Source organism: Electrona antarctica, assembly GCF_951216825.1.
Source record: "Electrona antarctica genome assembly, chromosome: 8".
In the NCBI taxonomy this organism is placed as follows: domain Eukaryota; kingdom Metazoa; phylum Chordata; class Actinopteri; order Myctophiformes; family Myctophidae; genus Electrona; species Electrona antarctica.
In genome coordinates, this window is record NC_136789.1 from 11,668,383 (window position 1) to 11,685,965 (window position 17,583).

Here is a 17,583-nt window from a genome sequence, read left to right on the forward strand (position 1 = left end):
AACTGCTGCTATGGACTATACAACAAAAGTGACGTTGAACTCATAGTGACATAATCATTCAACAAGAAATGTGTATATATAACCAGTGTCTCGTGTTGGTGCTAACTGAGCTGTTGAAAGGTTTGTTGCATACTAACATACAGAGAAAGGACAAGGTAGGTAGAGTCGCAGAGACAGAAGAGTGGAGACAAGGATCGAGTGGACTAGAGAAAACGAGTAACAATGGGTCAAGGTCAGAGTGGAAGCCACGGTCCAGGAGGTGGCAAGAAGGATGACAAAGACAAGAAAAAGAAGTATGAACCTCCAATCCCCACCAGAGTGGGCAAGAAAAAGAAGAGGACCAAGGGTCCGGACGCTGCGAGGAAGCTCCCCTTAGTGACCCCTCACACGCAGTGCCGCCTGAAGCTCCTGAAGCAGGAGCGCACCAAGGACTACCTGCTAATGGAGGAGGAGTTCATCAGGAACCAGGAGCAAATGAGACCCCTGGAGGAGAAACAGGAGGAGGAGAGGTCCAAGGTGGATGACCTTCGGGGAACCCCCATGTCGGTGGGGACCCTGGAGGAAATCATTGACGACAACCACGCCATAGTCTCCACCTCGGTGGGCTCGCAGCACTATGTCAGCATCCTGTCCTTCGTGGATAAGGACCTGCTGGAGCCCGGCTGCTCTGTCCTGCTCAACCACAAGGTGCACGCCGTGATTGGAGTGCTAATGGACGACACGGACCCCCTGGTGACGGTCATGAAAGTGGAGAAGGCTCCGCAAGAAACCTACGCCGACATCGGAGGACTGGATAATCAGATCCAGGAGATTAAGGAGTCGGTGGAACTGCCCCTTACACATCCGGAGTATTACGAGGAGATGGGCATTAAACCACCAAAAGGAGTGATCCTGTATGGTCCACCCGGCACAGGTAAGACCCTGCTAGCCAAGGCGGTGGCGAACCAGACGTCAGCAACCTTCCTGCGGGTGGTGGGATCGGAACTCATCCAGAAATACCTCGGAGACGGGCCCAAGCTGGTGCGAGAGCTCTTCAGGGTAGCGGAGGAACACGCCCCTTCCATCGTTTTCATTGACGAGATCGACGCCATCGGGACTAAAAGGTACGACTCCAACTCTGGTGGCGAGAAGGAGATCCAGAGGACCATGCTGGAGCTGCTCAACCAGCTGGATGGCTTTGATTCGCGGGGGGACGTCAAGGTCATCATGGCCACCAACCGGATAGAGACCCTGGACCCTGCCCTCATCAGACCAGGAAGAATCGACCGCAAGATTGAGTTCCCCCTGCCGGACGAGAAGACCAAAAGGAGGATTTTCCAGATCCACACCAGCCGCATGACGTTGGCTGACGACGTTATCCTTGACGAGCTCATCCTGGCCAAGGACGACCTATCAGGAGCCGATATTAAGGCCATCTGCACAGAGGCAGGCCTAATGGCACTGCGAGAACGCCGGATGAAGATCACCAACGAGGATTTCAAGAAATCCAAAGAGAATGTTCTGTACAAGAAACAAGAGGGCACACCAGAGGGACTGTACCTCTAACCATTCACCAGTCATACCTCATTACCATGCCTACGGCACCCACCATTGGAGAGTGTAAAAGTCAAGAGGAGGCAGCGGTTGTATAGGCTGTCTCATGCATATTTGTTTTTTGTGCATGTTATGTTTGGCTTATACAGGAGATCATGAAGGAACAATCCAGATGTCTGAGAGTGTGTCTGAAGAGGCCCTGAGAAATAGGGTTAAGTTGATTTTCTCTTGTTAACTTCTACTTCTCCATAAAGATCTGGCTGAATAACAGCTGGACCTCAATCATTATTATCAATCACATGAGTTGTAACAGGTTCCAAATATACATCCATGTTGCCTTTTGTCATTATAGTTATAATAGGAAATTGTATAAATGTAAATTTATTTTATTTTGGCACTCTGCACATTCTGTGACAAATGGAAACAAATCCTTGATGTTCAATGTCCATTATTATTGTATTATTGTGTATTATATCAGTGTACCTGTCAAAATGAATAAATACAATATTATTTAAAAAAGATGTACAAATATATGTTAATGTATATTTTTGTCAACATTTTAAATCAATGAGAAATCATTCTTTGATAATGATGATGTATCTTCCTTGTGCTGTGATGAGTGGATTTTTGAGTGTCTATTGTTGCTGGTGACAATGCCACTGTTAATTACCTAAGCCTGATTTTAGAACAGGAGGTTCAGAATGGTACTGTCTTCGCTGGTGCCAACCGCACCATCCATTGTTGGGTGCATTTCTCCTCAAACTGTGTGACCACATTATGGCATAAGGAGCACCACATTGGTCGGCTGACTCCAGGTCATTGAGGTTCATGTAATGTCCCATTCAGTTGGTCTTTACACTGAAGCACCACCGGGCTTTCCATGAAGCACCGGACAGGGGCAAATAGCAGTGTTGCCTCTGTACTAGGTTGTCCCAATGCCAATGGACTCCAACTATGTTGGAGAATATCAGTATGGTGAACACGGTCCATCCCTATGGATGCATCAGAGTATCTGTTGTTAGGTTACATGTACGCATGTACGCACGCAAATAACATAAACGCTCACATATAGTTCAAGATAGGTCAGTTTATCACAACATAATGGTCACATCCGACCATTGTTCCTTTATGTTTATATGGTCATGTCTGACATCATCAATAGAATTTGAGGAATCTGTGTGTCTGTGTCCCTTCATGCTCATGTGGAAATGCATGGCGTCATAGTCACAGTATTGACGTCATCACTGGCCTACAAGTACTCTGTCAAAGTGTACTGACGTCACAAGGAAGGAAGAGACGAGTGGGTTAACAACGCAGACAAGTAGAAGTCCCACTGAACAACAGGAAGGACATAACACACAAGATTTATAAGTCATATGTCAGAAGGAGAGGGCAAGTCACCTCCAGGTGCGGAGGCGAACGCCGCAGAGGTGACTGCAGGCCCAACTGGTAATGGCATTAACACCCAGCAGGGGACAGCGGGGAGCACGTCTGTGTCTTCGCCCGTGTCCACCACGCCTTCCTCTCCTCCTCCTGATGCGACAGTGGATGACGAGGATGAGAGTGAAGATGAGTCGGATATTCTGGAGGAGAGTCCCTGTGGCCGCTGGCAGAAACGTAGAGAGGAGGTGAATCAACGTAACGTCCCAGGTATAGATGCAGCCTATCTGGCCATGGACACGGAGGAAGGGGTGGAGGTGGTCTGGAATGAAGTCATGTTCTCAGAGAGAAAGAATTTCAAACTACAGGAGGATAAGGTGAGGACAGTGTTTGACAACCTGATCCAGCTGGACCATCTGAACATCGTCAAGTTCCACAAGTACTGGGCCGACATCAAAGATACCCGAGCTCGGGTGATTTTCATCACTGAGTACATGTCATCAGGAAGTTTGAAGCAGTTTTTGAAGAAGACAAAAATGAATCACAAAAGGATGAATGAAAAGGCATGGAAGAGATGGTGTAACCAGATCCTCTCTGCTCTCAGCTACCTCCACTCCTGTGACCCTCCCATCATCCACGGTAATCTGACCTGTGACACAATTTTCATCCAACACAACGGCCTCATTAAGATCGGCTCAGTTGCTCCCGACACCATTAACAACCATGTGAAAACATGTAGTGAAGAACAGAAGAACCTGCACTTCTTTGCTCCGGAATATAGAGAGGTTGCTGATGTGACGACAGCTGTGGACATCTACTCCTTTGGCATGTGTGCCTTAGAGATGGCGGTCCTGGAGATTCAGGGTAATGGAGAGTCCTCCTTTGTTTCCCAGGATGCCATCAACAACGCCATTCAGTCACTAGAGGACCCCCTTCAGAGGGACTTCATTCAGGAATGTTTGAAGAGTGATCCTATCAGGAGGCCTACAGCCAGAGAACTGCTGTTCAACCAGTCTCTGTTCGAAGTTCCCCAGCTGAAACTACTGGCTGCACACTGTACTGTTAGCCACCAACACATGATACCCGAGAACGCCTTGGAGGAAATCACAAAGAACATGGACCCTGACCTCGTCATCGCTGAGGTCAAAGGGAAGGCGCAGCTCAAACTCTCTCATTTCCCTGCCTCGGAGCTGATTAAATTCCTGGAGGACGTGAGGAACGGTATCTATCCTCTGACAGCGTTTGGTCTGGCCCGCCCTCGGCAGCCTCAACAGGAAGCGATCAAGTCTCCTGTTGTCACCCCCTCTGTCAAATCACCCACACCTGAAACCGTAGAACAGGAGACCCGTAAAGTGGTTCATATGACGTGTAACATTGAGCCCGCGGAGGACGGAGCCAGATATCACCTGACCTTACTGTTGCAACTGGAAGACAAGCTGAACAGACATCTTAGCTGCGATCTGTTACCAAACGAGAACATTCACGATCTGGCTGCCGAGCTGATACAAATGGGCTTCATCAGTGAGGCGGACCAGAGCAGAGTAGCCTCTGTGCTAGAAGACGCTTTCACCAACAGGAACAGTTCCCTCCATCCTGTTACCGCGTCTTTATAGGAGTCTGTCATTTCCGAGTCTTCTTACAAGTAATCGCTGTTACTCTCTGTCTTCATACGAGGTAGCGATAATAACGTCCTCACGAGGACATTGATTGTCATAATGTCTCTGTCAACACTGTTACTATTTCTACTGCATTTTCCTGTTTAAATTTTTTTTCTGGGCTAAGATGAATCTGCCAGCAGATTAGGTTTAGCTTTGACATTGGGCACAATTAAGCCTTTTGTAAGAGCTCACACACACAAACATGGAGGTGTCACAAGAAACATTGAAACCCATTCACAAGCCATACACTCACTGGTTTTTGTGAATTCATAATCAGCGCATTTCTTGTGCAAGCAGGCCAAGGACCCGAATTCCCGAAGTCTTTTAAAATCAGTTAATTTAAACTTTTTTTTTGTTGTCAGTCCATACTCGGATCTCGCATCAATGTGCGCGGTCTGGTATATCCATTACATAGGCCATCGATTGAATCGTTGCTCCAGGGCATGACCCCATAAGCTGTGTAATGCTGTTAATGCTGTCTTTACATTCTTTAACTTCATTACGTGTCTGTTGTCATCACTCGATCTGCATGCTCAGCATACATACAGAAATAGAGGGTTGAACATGCCCACAAGCATGTGTAACACTCTGGACGTTAAAGCACTCCACTGCTCAAAAAGGTGTGGACATGGCCCCTTATTAGGTTAAAGGTCCAGGGGTGGTGCACATGGGGATGCTCACATAGGGAGAGGGAGGACAGGATACTTTGTCAAATAAAAAAATGCAGATTTTCATAACAAAACTTTAACTTCAATTCACAGCAACAGTAATAATTATTATAAAACAACTGTAAATGTGTGCTCCTCAGAGGGGCCATACATACCCAGGACTTATGTCCGTCTTGAGCCCTAACCACACCAAAGGCTCGAGACGGTTTTAGCGTTGTCCCAGCGGTGTGATATGTCCTGTTGCACGTTGACGGTTGACACACGTCATCCCAAGTGATTCAACTGGTTGAATTCAATGGCCCAAACCACACCAGTTTCAACCAATAGCAACAGAGAGAGTTTGTATTTTTTATGAAGACTCTAAACCCCTGAACCCCTAATTGCTCCCGATGTGCAGGTTGGTGCCTTTCATGGTGTCCTCCGGCATCAGTGTGTGAATGTGTGTATGTGTGTATATGGGTGAATGTAATGCATAATCTATGTAAAGGTGTGTGAATGGGTGAATGTAATGCAAAATCGTGTGTGTGTGTGTGCGTGCGTGCGTGCGTGCGTGCGTGTGCGCGTGCGTACGTGCGTACGTGCGTGCGTGGATGGCTGAATGTAATGCACAATCTATGTAAAGGTGTGTGAATGTGTGTGTGAATGGGTGAATGTAATGCACAATCCATGTAAAGCTGTGTGAATGTGTGTGTGAATGGGTGAATGTAGTGCACAATCCATGTAAAGGTGTGTGTGTGAATGGGTGAATGTAATGCACAATCTATGTAAATGTGTGTGAATGTGTGTGTGTGTGAATGGGTGAATGTAATGCACAATCTATGTAAAGGTGTGTGTGTGTGTGTGTGTGTGTGTGTGTGTGTGTGTGTGTGTGTGTGTGTGTGTGTGTGTGTGTGTGTGTGTGTGTGTGTGTGTGTGTGTGTGTGTGTGTGTGTGTGTGTGTGTGTGTGTGTGAATGCCAGCTTAGCTATCTCTCTCTCTCTCTCGGCAGGCGGTGGCTTGCCCGCAGAGTCTGTATCTCCTGGAGGTTTCATCCTGTTTCAGGGGTGTGCTCTCTGTCACAACCCTGCGCACTATTCGGTTAAGTATATTTCTAGGGCGAAGAGGTTTGTTGTACAGGTATTGAGGTTTTTAAGTCGTTAAATCACACATTTATTGTAACATGAATCCATCCATGGTTAGGGGTCCCTGCTTCATCTCTCTATGTGGTGAGGGGTCCCTGCTTCATCTCTCTCTCAGCTAAGGGGTCCTTGCATTACAGAGCAGGGCTTGCTTGTCCTATTGTCAGGGACAAGTAATAAATCTTTCCAGACAAGTGCATTAAAATTGTACTTGTCCGTTGGACAAGTGACTCTTGGTTTCACTTTTTCTGTGACGCTCCTAGCAGCCAACAATATTGTCTGCTTTACTAATAACCACCTTTCCAATATTGTTAATAGCCCTAGAATGTTGGCATTGCCCTCTACCATAATTCCGAGTTTCGCGAAAACCGACTGCACGGTTCAGCCAGAACTGCTATTTTTGGCGGAAGGAGAAGAAAAAAAACAGACAAAAACAATAAAGGACCAAGCCCTTTCAGGACTGCTTGGTCTTTTAATAATCGCAACAAGGAATTAACATCATAAATCAACATCCTAACCCTAGCTCCCCTCCCCCATTACACTGTGCCTTCATACTTGCACACAAAAGCCAACATATTGTCAATCATCAGTGGATCTTTCTAATTACATTTAGTCAAAACTTTAAATTTAAATTTGGGCAGCGGTGGCCTAAGGGTTAGAGGAGCGCCCTTGTTGCCGAAAGGTTGCCGGTTCGATTCCCTGGACGGGCAGGAAAACCCATGAGCAAGGCACTGAACCCCCAACTGCTCCCCCTGGAGCTGCTTAGTAGCCAACAGTATAAGACTGTGGTTGTACTGGTCAGCTCCCTGGTTTTAATGTGTGTGTGTGTGTGTGTGTGTCTGTCTGTGTGTTTCTATGTGCAGGGCGTTGCTGAAAATGAGCACCTGTGCTCAGCTACTTCCCTGGGTAAATAAAACTTTAAATTGCACGTGAGACAAAAGGATGCTTAAAAATAATATTATGTCCTTGTCGCATGAATTCCCTTATAGCAAAATAACTTTACAATAATGTGTAGGCTACTGTGTATGATGGACTGGGAGTGGGAAAGATAGTCTTCCCTAATGAGCCTCATTCATTGCAAGCTAGTTAAACTACTAATGACCAACACATGTGCATGTCACAGCTGAAGGCCTCTGGTTGGTCAAACATGAATTTATGAAAGACTTATACAAGGGCATGGCATGCTAGACTAAAGAAACCAGTGTTTTGCCTGACCTTGTGTTTGTTAGCAGTGTAATTTTTCTAGCATTTGGGCTAGCTTTAGACTCTGCAGTAGCATGCACATCAGTGGCTATATGGCTTTCATATACTGGTTTGGGTAAGAGTTTTTAGTTTTTAGGAGATTTGTAATTGCCTTGGCATTTAGTGCTTCTCTTGTCTGAATGAACTATGCTCTGGCCTCCCACAGCTTGCCCTTTCTTCTTTCTGTGTGGTCAACTAGTGTTTCTGCTCAATCTGCTGACCTTCCTGATGGTAAGAATAATAGAGTTCAAAACATACAACTGTATGTTATTGTGCCCCTTACTATGCATGTCCATTGTCCATATAGGAGTGCTTGAAATGGAGTGTCATGACCGATATTTTATGATGGCTGTTGACCTGTCCTTTACTGGAAATGAGCTTCGTTTTGAGGCTGTCGGTAGGTTTTTATTTTTTTTACATCTGCCCTTCCTATGATAATAACGGTGTGGAGGCTGTTCCCGTCTGTGAGCCCTGTTTGGTAACCAGTGTGAAATGATGGGCCTTCTTCCCAGACAGTAATGGCAGTGTGTACGACATCACTGAGCAGTATCAGGCGTCGTGTGGCTACAGTATCAACATTCTCCCCATGCTGGGTCAGGCTGAAATTCGAGCCTCTTACTTCTCATGTCATACTGAAAAGGTACACATTGACATTGACCCCCCCCCTACACACACACACACTTCTGCAAATTTACAAATGGGTGTTCATCTTGTTTGTTTTTTTTCCCCGTTTTCAATAAGGATGAAGAAAAGTTTGTGTTCAAGTTTAATCTGATTGCCATGCATGACGGACAGGAGGTCACCCACACTGTGAACAAGACCTGTTCTCCCTTGCTTCCCTGGTCTCCCAGAGAGGTTAGCTGTGAGGTCAACTACATGGAAGTAAGCTTTCATAAGTACACTCTGGAGTTACAGACCTGCAAGGGTCCGTTTGCTTCCAAAAACAAATCACACCCATCTGAAGTGAGGGGCGCTCTTATCATCGTACATATCATCATACATCATTTCATTCTGGCCAATCAGAATTTGCATCCTCACCTTCGTCTTCATTGTTTGTGTTTACACAAACACTCAAAGCTTGCCATTCATAATTTCATTATTAATGGCATGGCCTGGGGACCTCAGGTGGTCCCCAGGCCCCAAATTGAGGACAAGCTGTTTTTAAGCCATGTAAAGCAGACAGTTTAGTTCCTTATTTAACTCCGCTGGCTGCAGTGGAGGTGTTGACTTGTTGTGTTTACTCTTTCAGATATCTGTGAGGAGTGATCAGACCTGTCCCAAGAAAGGTGGCTGGGACTCTGTCCTAATGGGGGTGTGTTTGGAAGGGTTTATATCTTTCTATCAATAGACCTTTTTCACAGCAGCCATTTTGACATGAAATGGGGTAACACAGGTTATTGCACCAGTTGACCGTTGTGTTCTTTGACTTCTTTCCTAGGCCTATGTTTCACCAGTTTCAGATTGGCAGGTGTTGTTTCAGAATCGGGGGAAGCTGATTCCCATGACCATCGTTGAAGCTCGTCTACAGGGCTACATGTTTGTGGTGGCGGGTGGAAGGCTTGTATTCCGTGCACCTTATGGAAAACCTCACTCATTTACCGCTATGGTAAGATGTTTCTTCTACAAGGCCACACACACTTGACCGCAGCATTTTCCTAATAAAACCACTTAAGATCTACAGCATACATGTGCAACTGGCGTCCCGGGGGCCACATGCGGCCTCCACCATCACGTAATGTGGCCCTCAGGTTAATATCCTAACATTGATACAAATTTTACTTTTCACTTTTCAGGATTCCAATTCAAAAATAGCAAAAGATTATTCAGGATTTAAATTCAAATATAGCAAAAATAGCTGATCTACAAGCTCAAAACGCGTCGCACTGCAGAGTGTTTTGAGCTTGTAGATCGGCTATTTTTTCCACGACAGTAATATGCAATGTGGCCCTCTGGAGTGAGTGGAAATATAGTGGCCCTCTCCATTGTCAAAGTTGCCCACCCCTGATCTACAGTGTATATACTTACATTACTTAGTGAAAATTGTCTAACAAGCTCAGTGTGTCGCAAGTGTTTTGAGCTTGTGGAGTAGGTTTGTTTTGACCAAGTAGACTGTCTATCTTCCCTAAATGGAAATGCATGTATTCATAATTTACTTCTGACTGACCGATAAAACATGACCAGCTGAGGGGGCATATCAAAGCCTGCCCCAACCCCTCCAGCAAATCCAACCCTGCTTTCAATTCCCAAACAACCACACTCCTGAGCAACTGCCACCCCCATAACATGTAGGCCACTCTCTCCATTTGGTCTCTCTCAGGTGGATGGCGTGCCGGTGGAAGTGGTGCATGCAACGCTGTTCTCCAGGCACGGCTGGGTTGTCCTCATGGTGGACCTAAGGGTTGCTTGCTCCAAGTGTCAGTACTATAACTCTGATCTCTTTACACTTCTCCATTTAACCACTTAAACCCTATACTGACCGGGTCCCCAGGGGTCTATACTTTCAGGCCAGCCCCATATGACCTAAGGGTTCTACAGGGTTCATATAGCTCCAGCTTGTCTGATAGTGATATGTAGCTGGGCCCAGAGCCACAGAGACATTTATAAACAGTATAATTTTCCATTAGTGCAATGTACTACATTTCTGGTGTGAAAAAGGCATGCGGGACCCCCAAATTTGCACCTGCGGCACCCCCACCACACAAAATTGCCATGTCTAGCTGGGTTTGCCACGCCGTGCATGGTGATACTCCTGTCAATATCCCAAGGTTGGCACAACTTGGCAGGTCTGTTTCATGGTCGTCTCCTTTTTCCCCCTCTCTACACCAGACATCTCGTCACCGAACATTGCCAATCTGCAAGCTCACAATGTGTTGCGTCCTTGTAGATTTGCTATTTTGATCTATTATGACCAGCCGGGAGGCATACTTTGGTTAGACATAGCATTGGTCCGACTGGATTAAGGTTGGTGAGAGGTGCGTTAAGACTACTGGATTAAGGTTGGTGAGGGGTGTGTTGAGGGTTAAAGTTAGTTTGTGCTGCCCCGTTGGAGTTGAGTGTTTGAGATATCGGACCAATGGTATGTCTAACCAAAAGCCTGACATGCCCAGAATAGTGATGCTAGGGTTCATATGGTTAACGCTAGTAGTATATTGTATGTCAATAGTGAAGATGGCTGTTCTACAAGCTCACAGCGTGCCACGATGCATTTTTTTGCCACATGTTCGCTCAATAGCACATTTCCAGATGCAAGTGTTCTATGTGTTTAACAGTAAAGCTTTAAATGTTGCTGCCCATATACAGATGAAGGGTCCTACTCCTACAGTGACAGCCACTCCTACAGTGACAGCAATATGGTGTGGAGGACACCGCTGGTGTTTGCACCTCCTGCATCTGGAGTCTCTGAACTGAACAGCCAGCTCGACATGTCTAATAATGATGGCCAGCTGAAAGGCCGAGACTTCAGCATTTGGGTTAATGGCCAGCTCCTCGAGCCAGAGGTTTTGAAGAAGAGGGGCTACGTCATGGTGGAAACCAACACTACGCTCCAGATCAGCATCCCGTATGATTCTGAAGGAGCACGCAGGAAGGTCAGAGGGTAGACACTTTACAGGGGTTCCCAATCCTTTCCATGCCAAGGACCCCCCCTTCACCCATTTCCTCTTTCAAATGGTGTCCTTAAAACTCCCACTTTGATAAACTTTACAATAATCAACACATGGATCTTCATGACACTTTAATGTGACTTTAAAATTCTGCATAGCTTTTTAAACTTACAGTACTGTATGTGCATGTAAACTTTATGTGGATGTATCTTATTTACTAGAGCCTTGTGTTAGACAACGTGTACCACGAGTACTTTGTCTTCTACCTCTACTTTGAGCATCTCTTTGAAGACGAGGATCATGTGGAAACTAGATTCCGCCTACTCAGATCCCTGGCCACGCCTCTTCGCTCTCAGCCTGCCTTCAGTGTTAACCGTAAGAAAGGGTCCATTCGTCAGTAAATGGTGTCCTACTCTGTAACTTAAAATATTGGAAAAACAATCTGAGTGCTCTTCATTTCAGAGACTGTTCTTGAAGAAAGCATGTTCACAGTTTACCTGGGGCCTTTCCCTGGGGATGTGGAGTTGGTGGTTGTGAAGATGAATGGACATCAATTCACTATGCCATTGCACTATATCTCCAACGTTGTTCATCCCAACAACACCCACGGATATACTCTCAGTGTACCATTTGAGGACTCTGTTGTCTCAAGCCAGGTAGGATAAAAAGGTGAAATGGAATCTTTCCATGAGAAATGTGTCTTGTTTTAGGGTTGTGGCTCTCACTACCAGCCTGTTTGTGACCCTTTTGTTGTATAGTTTTACAAAAGGGGAGTCCTGCAGTACAGACTGGACATCAACTGCTCCCTGATGATTCTTCCTGAGAGACGGTCTTACTATCATCTGGCATCAGTTGAGGCACAGATGACTGGCATCTGTAAGTTAATTGACAGGTCTAATTGTGCGTTTTCACTAGCAATGTTCATAATTACCAACTGTGCCATGCTTGTCAACAGTTCCCCCGGCATTTGAAGGTTTCTGCTCCGAGAAGAGCATCAGTTTCAAGCTAGAGCATAAGCCATTTCACTCCCTGTGGCGGGCTTATATCGGCCCAGATCTCCTCACCCCAGACCTGGCTTTTGACAAGGGCTACATCATGAACAACGACAGCCAAGCTCTGCACCTGACTGTGCCCCTCTTTCGTGAAGGCTACGCCTATAAGGTGGGATGTGAAATCAGAAAACTGAACATCAACTTGTTGACGTGAAGAGTGAAACTTTGTTAACCATTTTAACTCTTGTTGTCTAGAACATTCGTTTGAAGAAATTCTCTGGCTCTTTTGAGATAACCATCAGGAATGCCAAGACATTTGATGTCCAGGATACCTTTGTGATGACTTGTACCTTCCCAACTACGGAACTTGTTGGTATATAATTCATCCTTGAGGGCTTTCTCATTGCGTATAGGGCATAGCAGTGGTGGCCATTTTGTGGTAAAATATTTATACAAAGTTTAAGCCTGGAACCAAACCATCCAGGGTTCTGGTGAATTATAATACATTTGATTCTGTAAAGTAATATTTATGTTATACTGGTAGGCCTACTATATTTAATAAATTTGCTTTGCATTTTTCTAATGTTCTGAAATATCTATGGGGAAAATTAATGGACTTTCGATCGGTGCCACCACAAAATGGCCGTCGCTGTAAAGATGCTGACCGTGTTGACTGCCGATGCTTTCTCCATCTACAGTGTGTTCCACTGATGGGCTGATGACAGTAGTGGCTGATTTGTCTAGTGCCATGCCAACTGGAGGGAACCCTTCCAGAAGCACTCTCCTGGACAGCAAATGTAGACCCAAAGAAGCAGATGGCACCAGAGTTCTGTTCTCTTTTGCTCTTGGTTCTTGTGGGTCCAGCTTTGAGGTAGTATACCAGCACTACCAAAACCACTTAAACCATACATGTGTATATACTGTATTTCCCCATAACCGCTTAAAAACTACATGTATACTTTACTTCACAATCAAATATTATGACATGCCCAGAATAGAAACACTCTAATGGCTGAAGATTGAGTGAAACTGAAAACTAGAGAATACTTTTTTTTTTTTTACTCCCTCCTAGCTTGTCCAGGAAAATGCCATCTATAAGAACCAGATTGTCCTCAACCAAAAGCTCCTCACTGCGAGACCGCCTGACATGTGAGTTCAGTGCTTTCGATTATTTATAATCTCTTAAATGCTGCATACCGTAATTTAATTTAACCCTTGATCTTTTTACCCCTGCAGGGTGACTGTGCAGTGTGTCTATCCAATACCTGGCCTATATCGGCTCTTCTTATTGCACAGATTTGAATCCGAATTCCCTGGTATGGGAAGTATGCGGTACAGTACCAAGAACGTCACACGGACAACTGATGTCCACATGGGTCCTCGTGCATTTTCTCCACAACAGTCCGTTAGGCGTTCCGGCACTCCACCATCAGTAACTCCTAAAACTATGTTGTCCGCCGGCACTCCTAGACCTAGAGAACCTAGCAACAACCTTTCTGGTAGTGCTCGGTTTGTTCAATCCCGGGACTGGGGATGGTAGTCGCCCAAAAATTGCTAAGACTAAAACATAAGGGGACCCTTTTTATGTTCAAAATTTGATTCAATCGATTCCAATATTGTAAGACCAATTTTCATCTTTACAGGAACTCAAGATTGCAGTGATTGATCTTAATGTGTTTGGTAATTGTCTCTTAATAAATAAATTTCTATTTTATAAATACTGCTTGTTGTCTTGTTGGACTCACGAGTCTAGGTGAATTGGTGGCAGTATTTGACCTGGTTTTAACTCATATTTACAGTAGGGGACTAGGACTTACTAGGAAAGACTTTGGTAGACAGCCGGGATAACTAGAAAGGTGTGCCGCTCAGAGCATCTCCAGCAGGAGGCAAGCCCCCAGATCTGTGTGTGTAATGGAGCACTTGGGAGACTTAAGGGATATGTAATACTGACTGAGTCTTTGAACAGTGAACACAAGTATTATGTTATCAGGACAAATATGTCATTACGATATTTTATTCATCGGTAGGGGTGGAGTGGAAACAAAATCCAGTGGCTTTAAATCACAGCAGCCCTCGTATTAAATTGGTTAGCGACACATGTCAATCAGCTTATACTGGTATTATATATATTGGTTTTGCAAGATGTACGCCGGCTTGTGTTGACACCAACATTTGTGATCTCTATTGAAATGATATTAGGGGTCCAGTATTCTTCCTATAAATGAAGCATACAACTTTAACTACTGTTAAACATCTCTGCCAGGAGATTATTGCCTCCGGCTATGTGTCTGTCCACAGCTGATCAGTGTCATATTTCAATCCAACAATGCCTTTGAGAAGAGAGCTGTGTTCATGATCACACGACTAGATTTAAATAAGCCATGTTTTCTGCTGTCTGCAGACTATATTCAGATCGCAGCCATCTTGCCAGCAAGGTGAGTGCTGACTATAGGTGCAACTTCCCATAGACAGCCCATTCATCCAAAGAAAAAAGTCCTATCTAATTGTATTAAACAACGTCAAACTCGCCAACATTGCAGCTGTATGGAAAGCTTGAATTATCTTTCGATCTGTAAAGTTTTTGTTTAATAAAAATCCTCCACCTTCCTCTAAAGAAATTCCTTGCAGGTGATTTGCAAATAGGCCTATTGGAGTTTGGAAGCACTTGTTTTTAGTAAAGCAACCTGCATTATGTGCAAATTCCAAACCGGTGGTACACAGGGATGTTGAATGATATCCACCGAGCACTCCCAAACTCTGACACTCTGAATTTCTTGACAGGAAGTAGCTCATAACATGTCTACAGTGAATTTTTATGAAACCAAAACTTTACAGATTGAAAGAGGATAATGCAAGCTTTCTGTACAGCTCCAATGGTGAGTTTGACGTTGTTTAATACAATTTGATAGGACTTTTTTGTTTGGATGAATGGGCTGTCTATGGGAACATACAAGATGGCCGCAGTCTGAATATCATCAATGCCTTGTAGCCTAGATACTGCCATCTATCACTCATCCAGTGCATGTTAAGGAACATGGGATATAAATATTATGTTGCAGTATATTAAAGAGATTTAATATTCTGTACTGTTACATGCCATTAAACAATTATAGGAGTCAAATTATTGGGTTTAGTCTTTTTGACATTGCATCAACAAATTATATACAGATTAACTAACCTAAGTCATGGAATCACATCTTTACAAATTCAAAAATCACATAGTTCTTATAATTTTGTGAATTGGTATAGAAATTGACAATTATACAGAGGGCCTATACAACCCTATTTTAGTTGGCTAAAATTATTTTTTCTTTTCAGACCCGTGGGTCCATACAAAATAAAACAGCACAAAATATAAAAAGACAGCGGTATATAAATATATACAATATATAAAATACATCAAGTCAGATAAACATTACGTACACCCGTACATCACACTGGTGGCTACTGGCTACCCAGTGCCAACTCCACAAGATTCAGGCACGTAAGCCTCTACTAAAATGTAGAGGCTGTTACGCCAGTGCTCTCTAAGCCTGGATGTGTATCTAACTGCTTTTCATATGGAGCTGGTTAGAGCCTCTATGATTCTGTTCTCTGACAAAATGATACATCAATAATTGTCTTAACAGTGCATCACAGCCTGTGATGCACTGTTAAGACAATTGAGTACCACAGACGAATAACAGTCTAAGTCCACACTATTGATCCATAATATATAAATGATAGATAAGGGTTCAGGACAACGAGGCCTTTTCGTGGAGTGGTCAGTCTGAAATTTGGACTTAGACTGTTTTTCGTCTGTGGTACTCAATTATTGATGTGATTCACAGGTGGGTACACCAGCAGTCACAAATATTTGACTGGCACTATGCCATCTAGGAATGTGGAGCAACAACCTCATAGCATCATTATAGGCCACTTTTAGCCTTGTCATACTCCGCCCTGTACGCATGCCAGAGATGAGCAGTGTACAGTGACATACAGTAGGATCTGAACAGTGAACACTTAACATCAACAGAACACATATAACATTTACGGAGCAACATATTTGCCTGTGCATACATTTTACGACGTTGTCTGTAGATTTCTCTGTCATCCATCCAATCATCATTGACGACATGACCAAGGTATTTTAATTCCTTGCATGTTATGAGAGGACTAGCTATCACATAATTGAAAGGCAGGGAAAGATAAATTCCTGTCCTCTCTGCTTCTGTTGATGTATGTTACCTTTTTTTGGCATTATATTTTATATCAAAATCTTTACCATACTGAGTGCAGATCTTCAATAATTGTTGAAGCCTGGACTGCATATGACCAAATCATCAGCATAGAGATGATTGACCTCAGTGTCTTCCACAAGACAGCCAGTATTACACCCATTCAATTGATTTGAGAAATGATCCATATTATAAACGTTAACTAATAAAGGAGATCAAATCCTCCTGGTGTACCCTATTACTGACATGGAAAGGTTCAGAGATGCAATTGCCCCATTTTACCTGAAACGTCTGACGGGCATATACCAAAAGACCAGCATTCTTACTAAGTATTTTGGAACACCTCTATCAATCAATTTCATAAATAACTTTCCATGACTGACCCTATCAAAAGCTCTCGACGTGTCAATAAAGCATAAAAATACAGTGGTGTTCTGGTTCTTGTATTTGTCAATAATCTCCTTTAAGGCATAAATACATAGATCAGTGATATGCTTTCTAACACAAACGTATTATCAGTTGTGAGGCTACACAGCTCCAGTTAGTGATACCCACAGGCACTACACCAGAGGTAGCCCTACTGATTTTAAACCCTGCCATTTTTACAGCAATATGGGAAAATCATCTTTCCTTTATTCAGTGGAATTACTTGGCTTCCACCCTTAAGCTGATCAGTTCCTTCAAAAACTTTAAATTCACATTAAAAAGATGGTTGGCTGCTAACATGACCTACATTTTTAAATCCATACTGACCTTTTAGATTTAGAATAGGTTAAACAAATAATAAGACAAAAAATGATCTAGTTTTTATTGGTTATTGGTTGGGTTTTTTGTATCTTTTTGTGTTTTTGTTTCTTGTTATGTCTTTGTCTTTAGACCTATTTTGTTTTTGTCTGTTTTGTTTTGTTAATCCCCATGTGACATGGGGAGTAGTGGTCCTTTTGGGTAAAGGGGACATGGGCCATGTCCCCTTTCCCCAAAAGGACCACAACGGAAACAAGCCGAACGGCTTTCTTGTGTCTCCTTTTGAATTAATTTTCAATAAAGTGATCAATCAATCAATCAATCAATCAATCAATCAATCAATCAATCAATCAATCAATAGTAGGATTCTTTCCAGTATTTTAGACAAGACACTGGCAAAGGCAATAGGTCTATAAGTCAATATCG

General features: G+C 43.8%; 3 protein-coding genes across 3 annotated transcripts; all 3 read left to right on the top strand.

Moving 5' to 3' along the window:
- Positions 1-222: 222 nt before the first annotated feature.
- On the top strand, positions 223-1,545 carry LOC306927923 (26S proteasome regulatory subunit 4-like; the record flags this gene model as incomplete). Its single annotated transcript, XM_079507810.1, has 1 exon — positions 223-1,545. The coding sequence occupies one exon, from the start codon at positions 223-225 to the stop codon at positions 1,543-1,545; it is 1,323 nt and encodes a 440-aa protein (XP_079363936.1).
- A 1,364-nt stretch (positions 1,546-2,909) lies between these two features.
- LOC306928103 (nuclear receptor-binding protein-like) lies at positions 2,910-4,526 on the top strand (the record flags this gene model as incomplete). The annotated part of the gene is made up of 1 exon (XM_079508023.1): positions 2,910-4,526. One exon carries the CDS (start codon positions 2,910-2,912, stop codon positions 4,524-4,526), a length of 1,617 nt encoding a protein of 538 aa, XP_079364149.1.
- A 2,989-nt stretch (positions 4,527-7,515) lies between these two features.
- On the top strand, positions 7,516-13,911 carry LOC306928188 (uncharacterized protein). Its single transcript, XM_079508117.1, has 17 exons — positions 7,516-7,675; positions 7,766-7,830; positions 7,907-7,996; positions 8,112-8,239; positions 8,341-8,481; positions 8,849-8,911; positions 9,038-9,205; positions 9,917-10,013; positions 10,900-11,186; positions 11,423-11,576; positions 11,664-11,857; positions 11,960-12,077; positions 12,157-12,362; positions 12,449-12,566; positions 12,892-13,064; positions 13,266-13,342; positions 13,430-13,911. The coding sequence occupies exons 1-17, from the start codon at positions 7,635-7,637 to the stop codon at positions 13,731-13,733; spliced, it is 2,424 nt and encodes an 807-aa protein (XP_079364243.1). The 5' UTR covers positions 7,516-7,634; the 3' UTR covers positions 13,734-13,911.
- Positions 13,912-17,583: the final 3,672 nt, after the last annotated feature.

Coding starts and splice junctions, on each gene's coding strand:
- LOC306928188 (XM_079508117.1), top strand. CDS start 7,635: ATGCACATCAGTGGCTATATGGCTTTCATATACTGGTTTGG. Junction 8,482..8,848: donor GTGAGGTCAACTACATGGAA/GTAAGCTTTCAT, acceptor TTACTCTTTCAG/ATATCTGTGAGGAGTGATCA. Junction 12,567..12,891: donor CCCAACTACGGAACTTGTTG/GTATATAATTCA, acceptor CTCCATCTACAG/TGTGTTCCACTGATGGGCTG.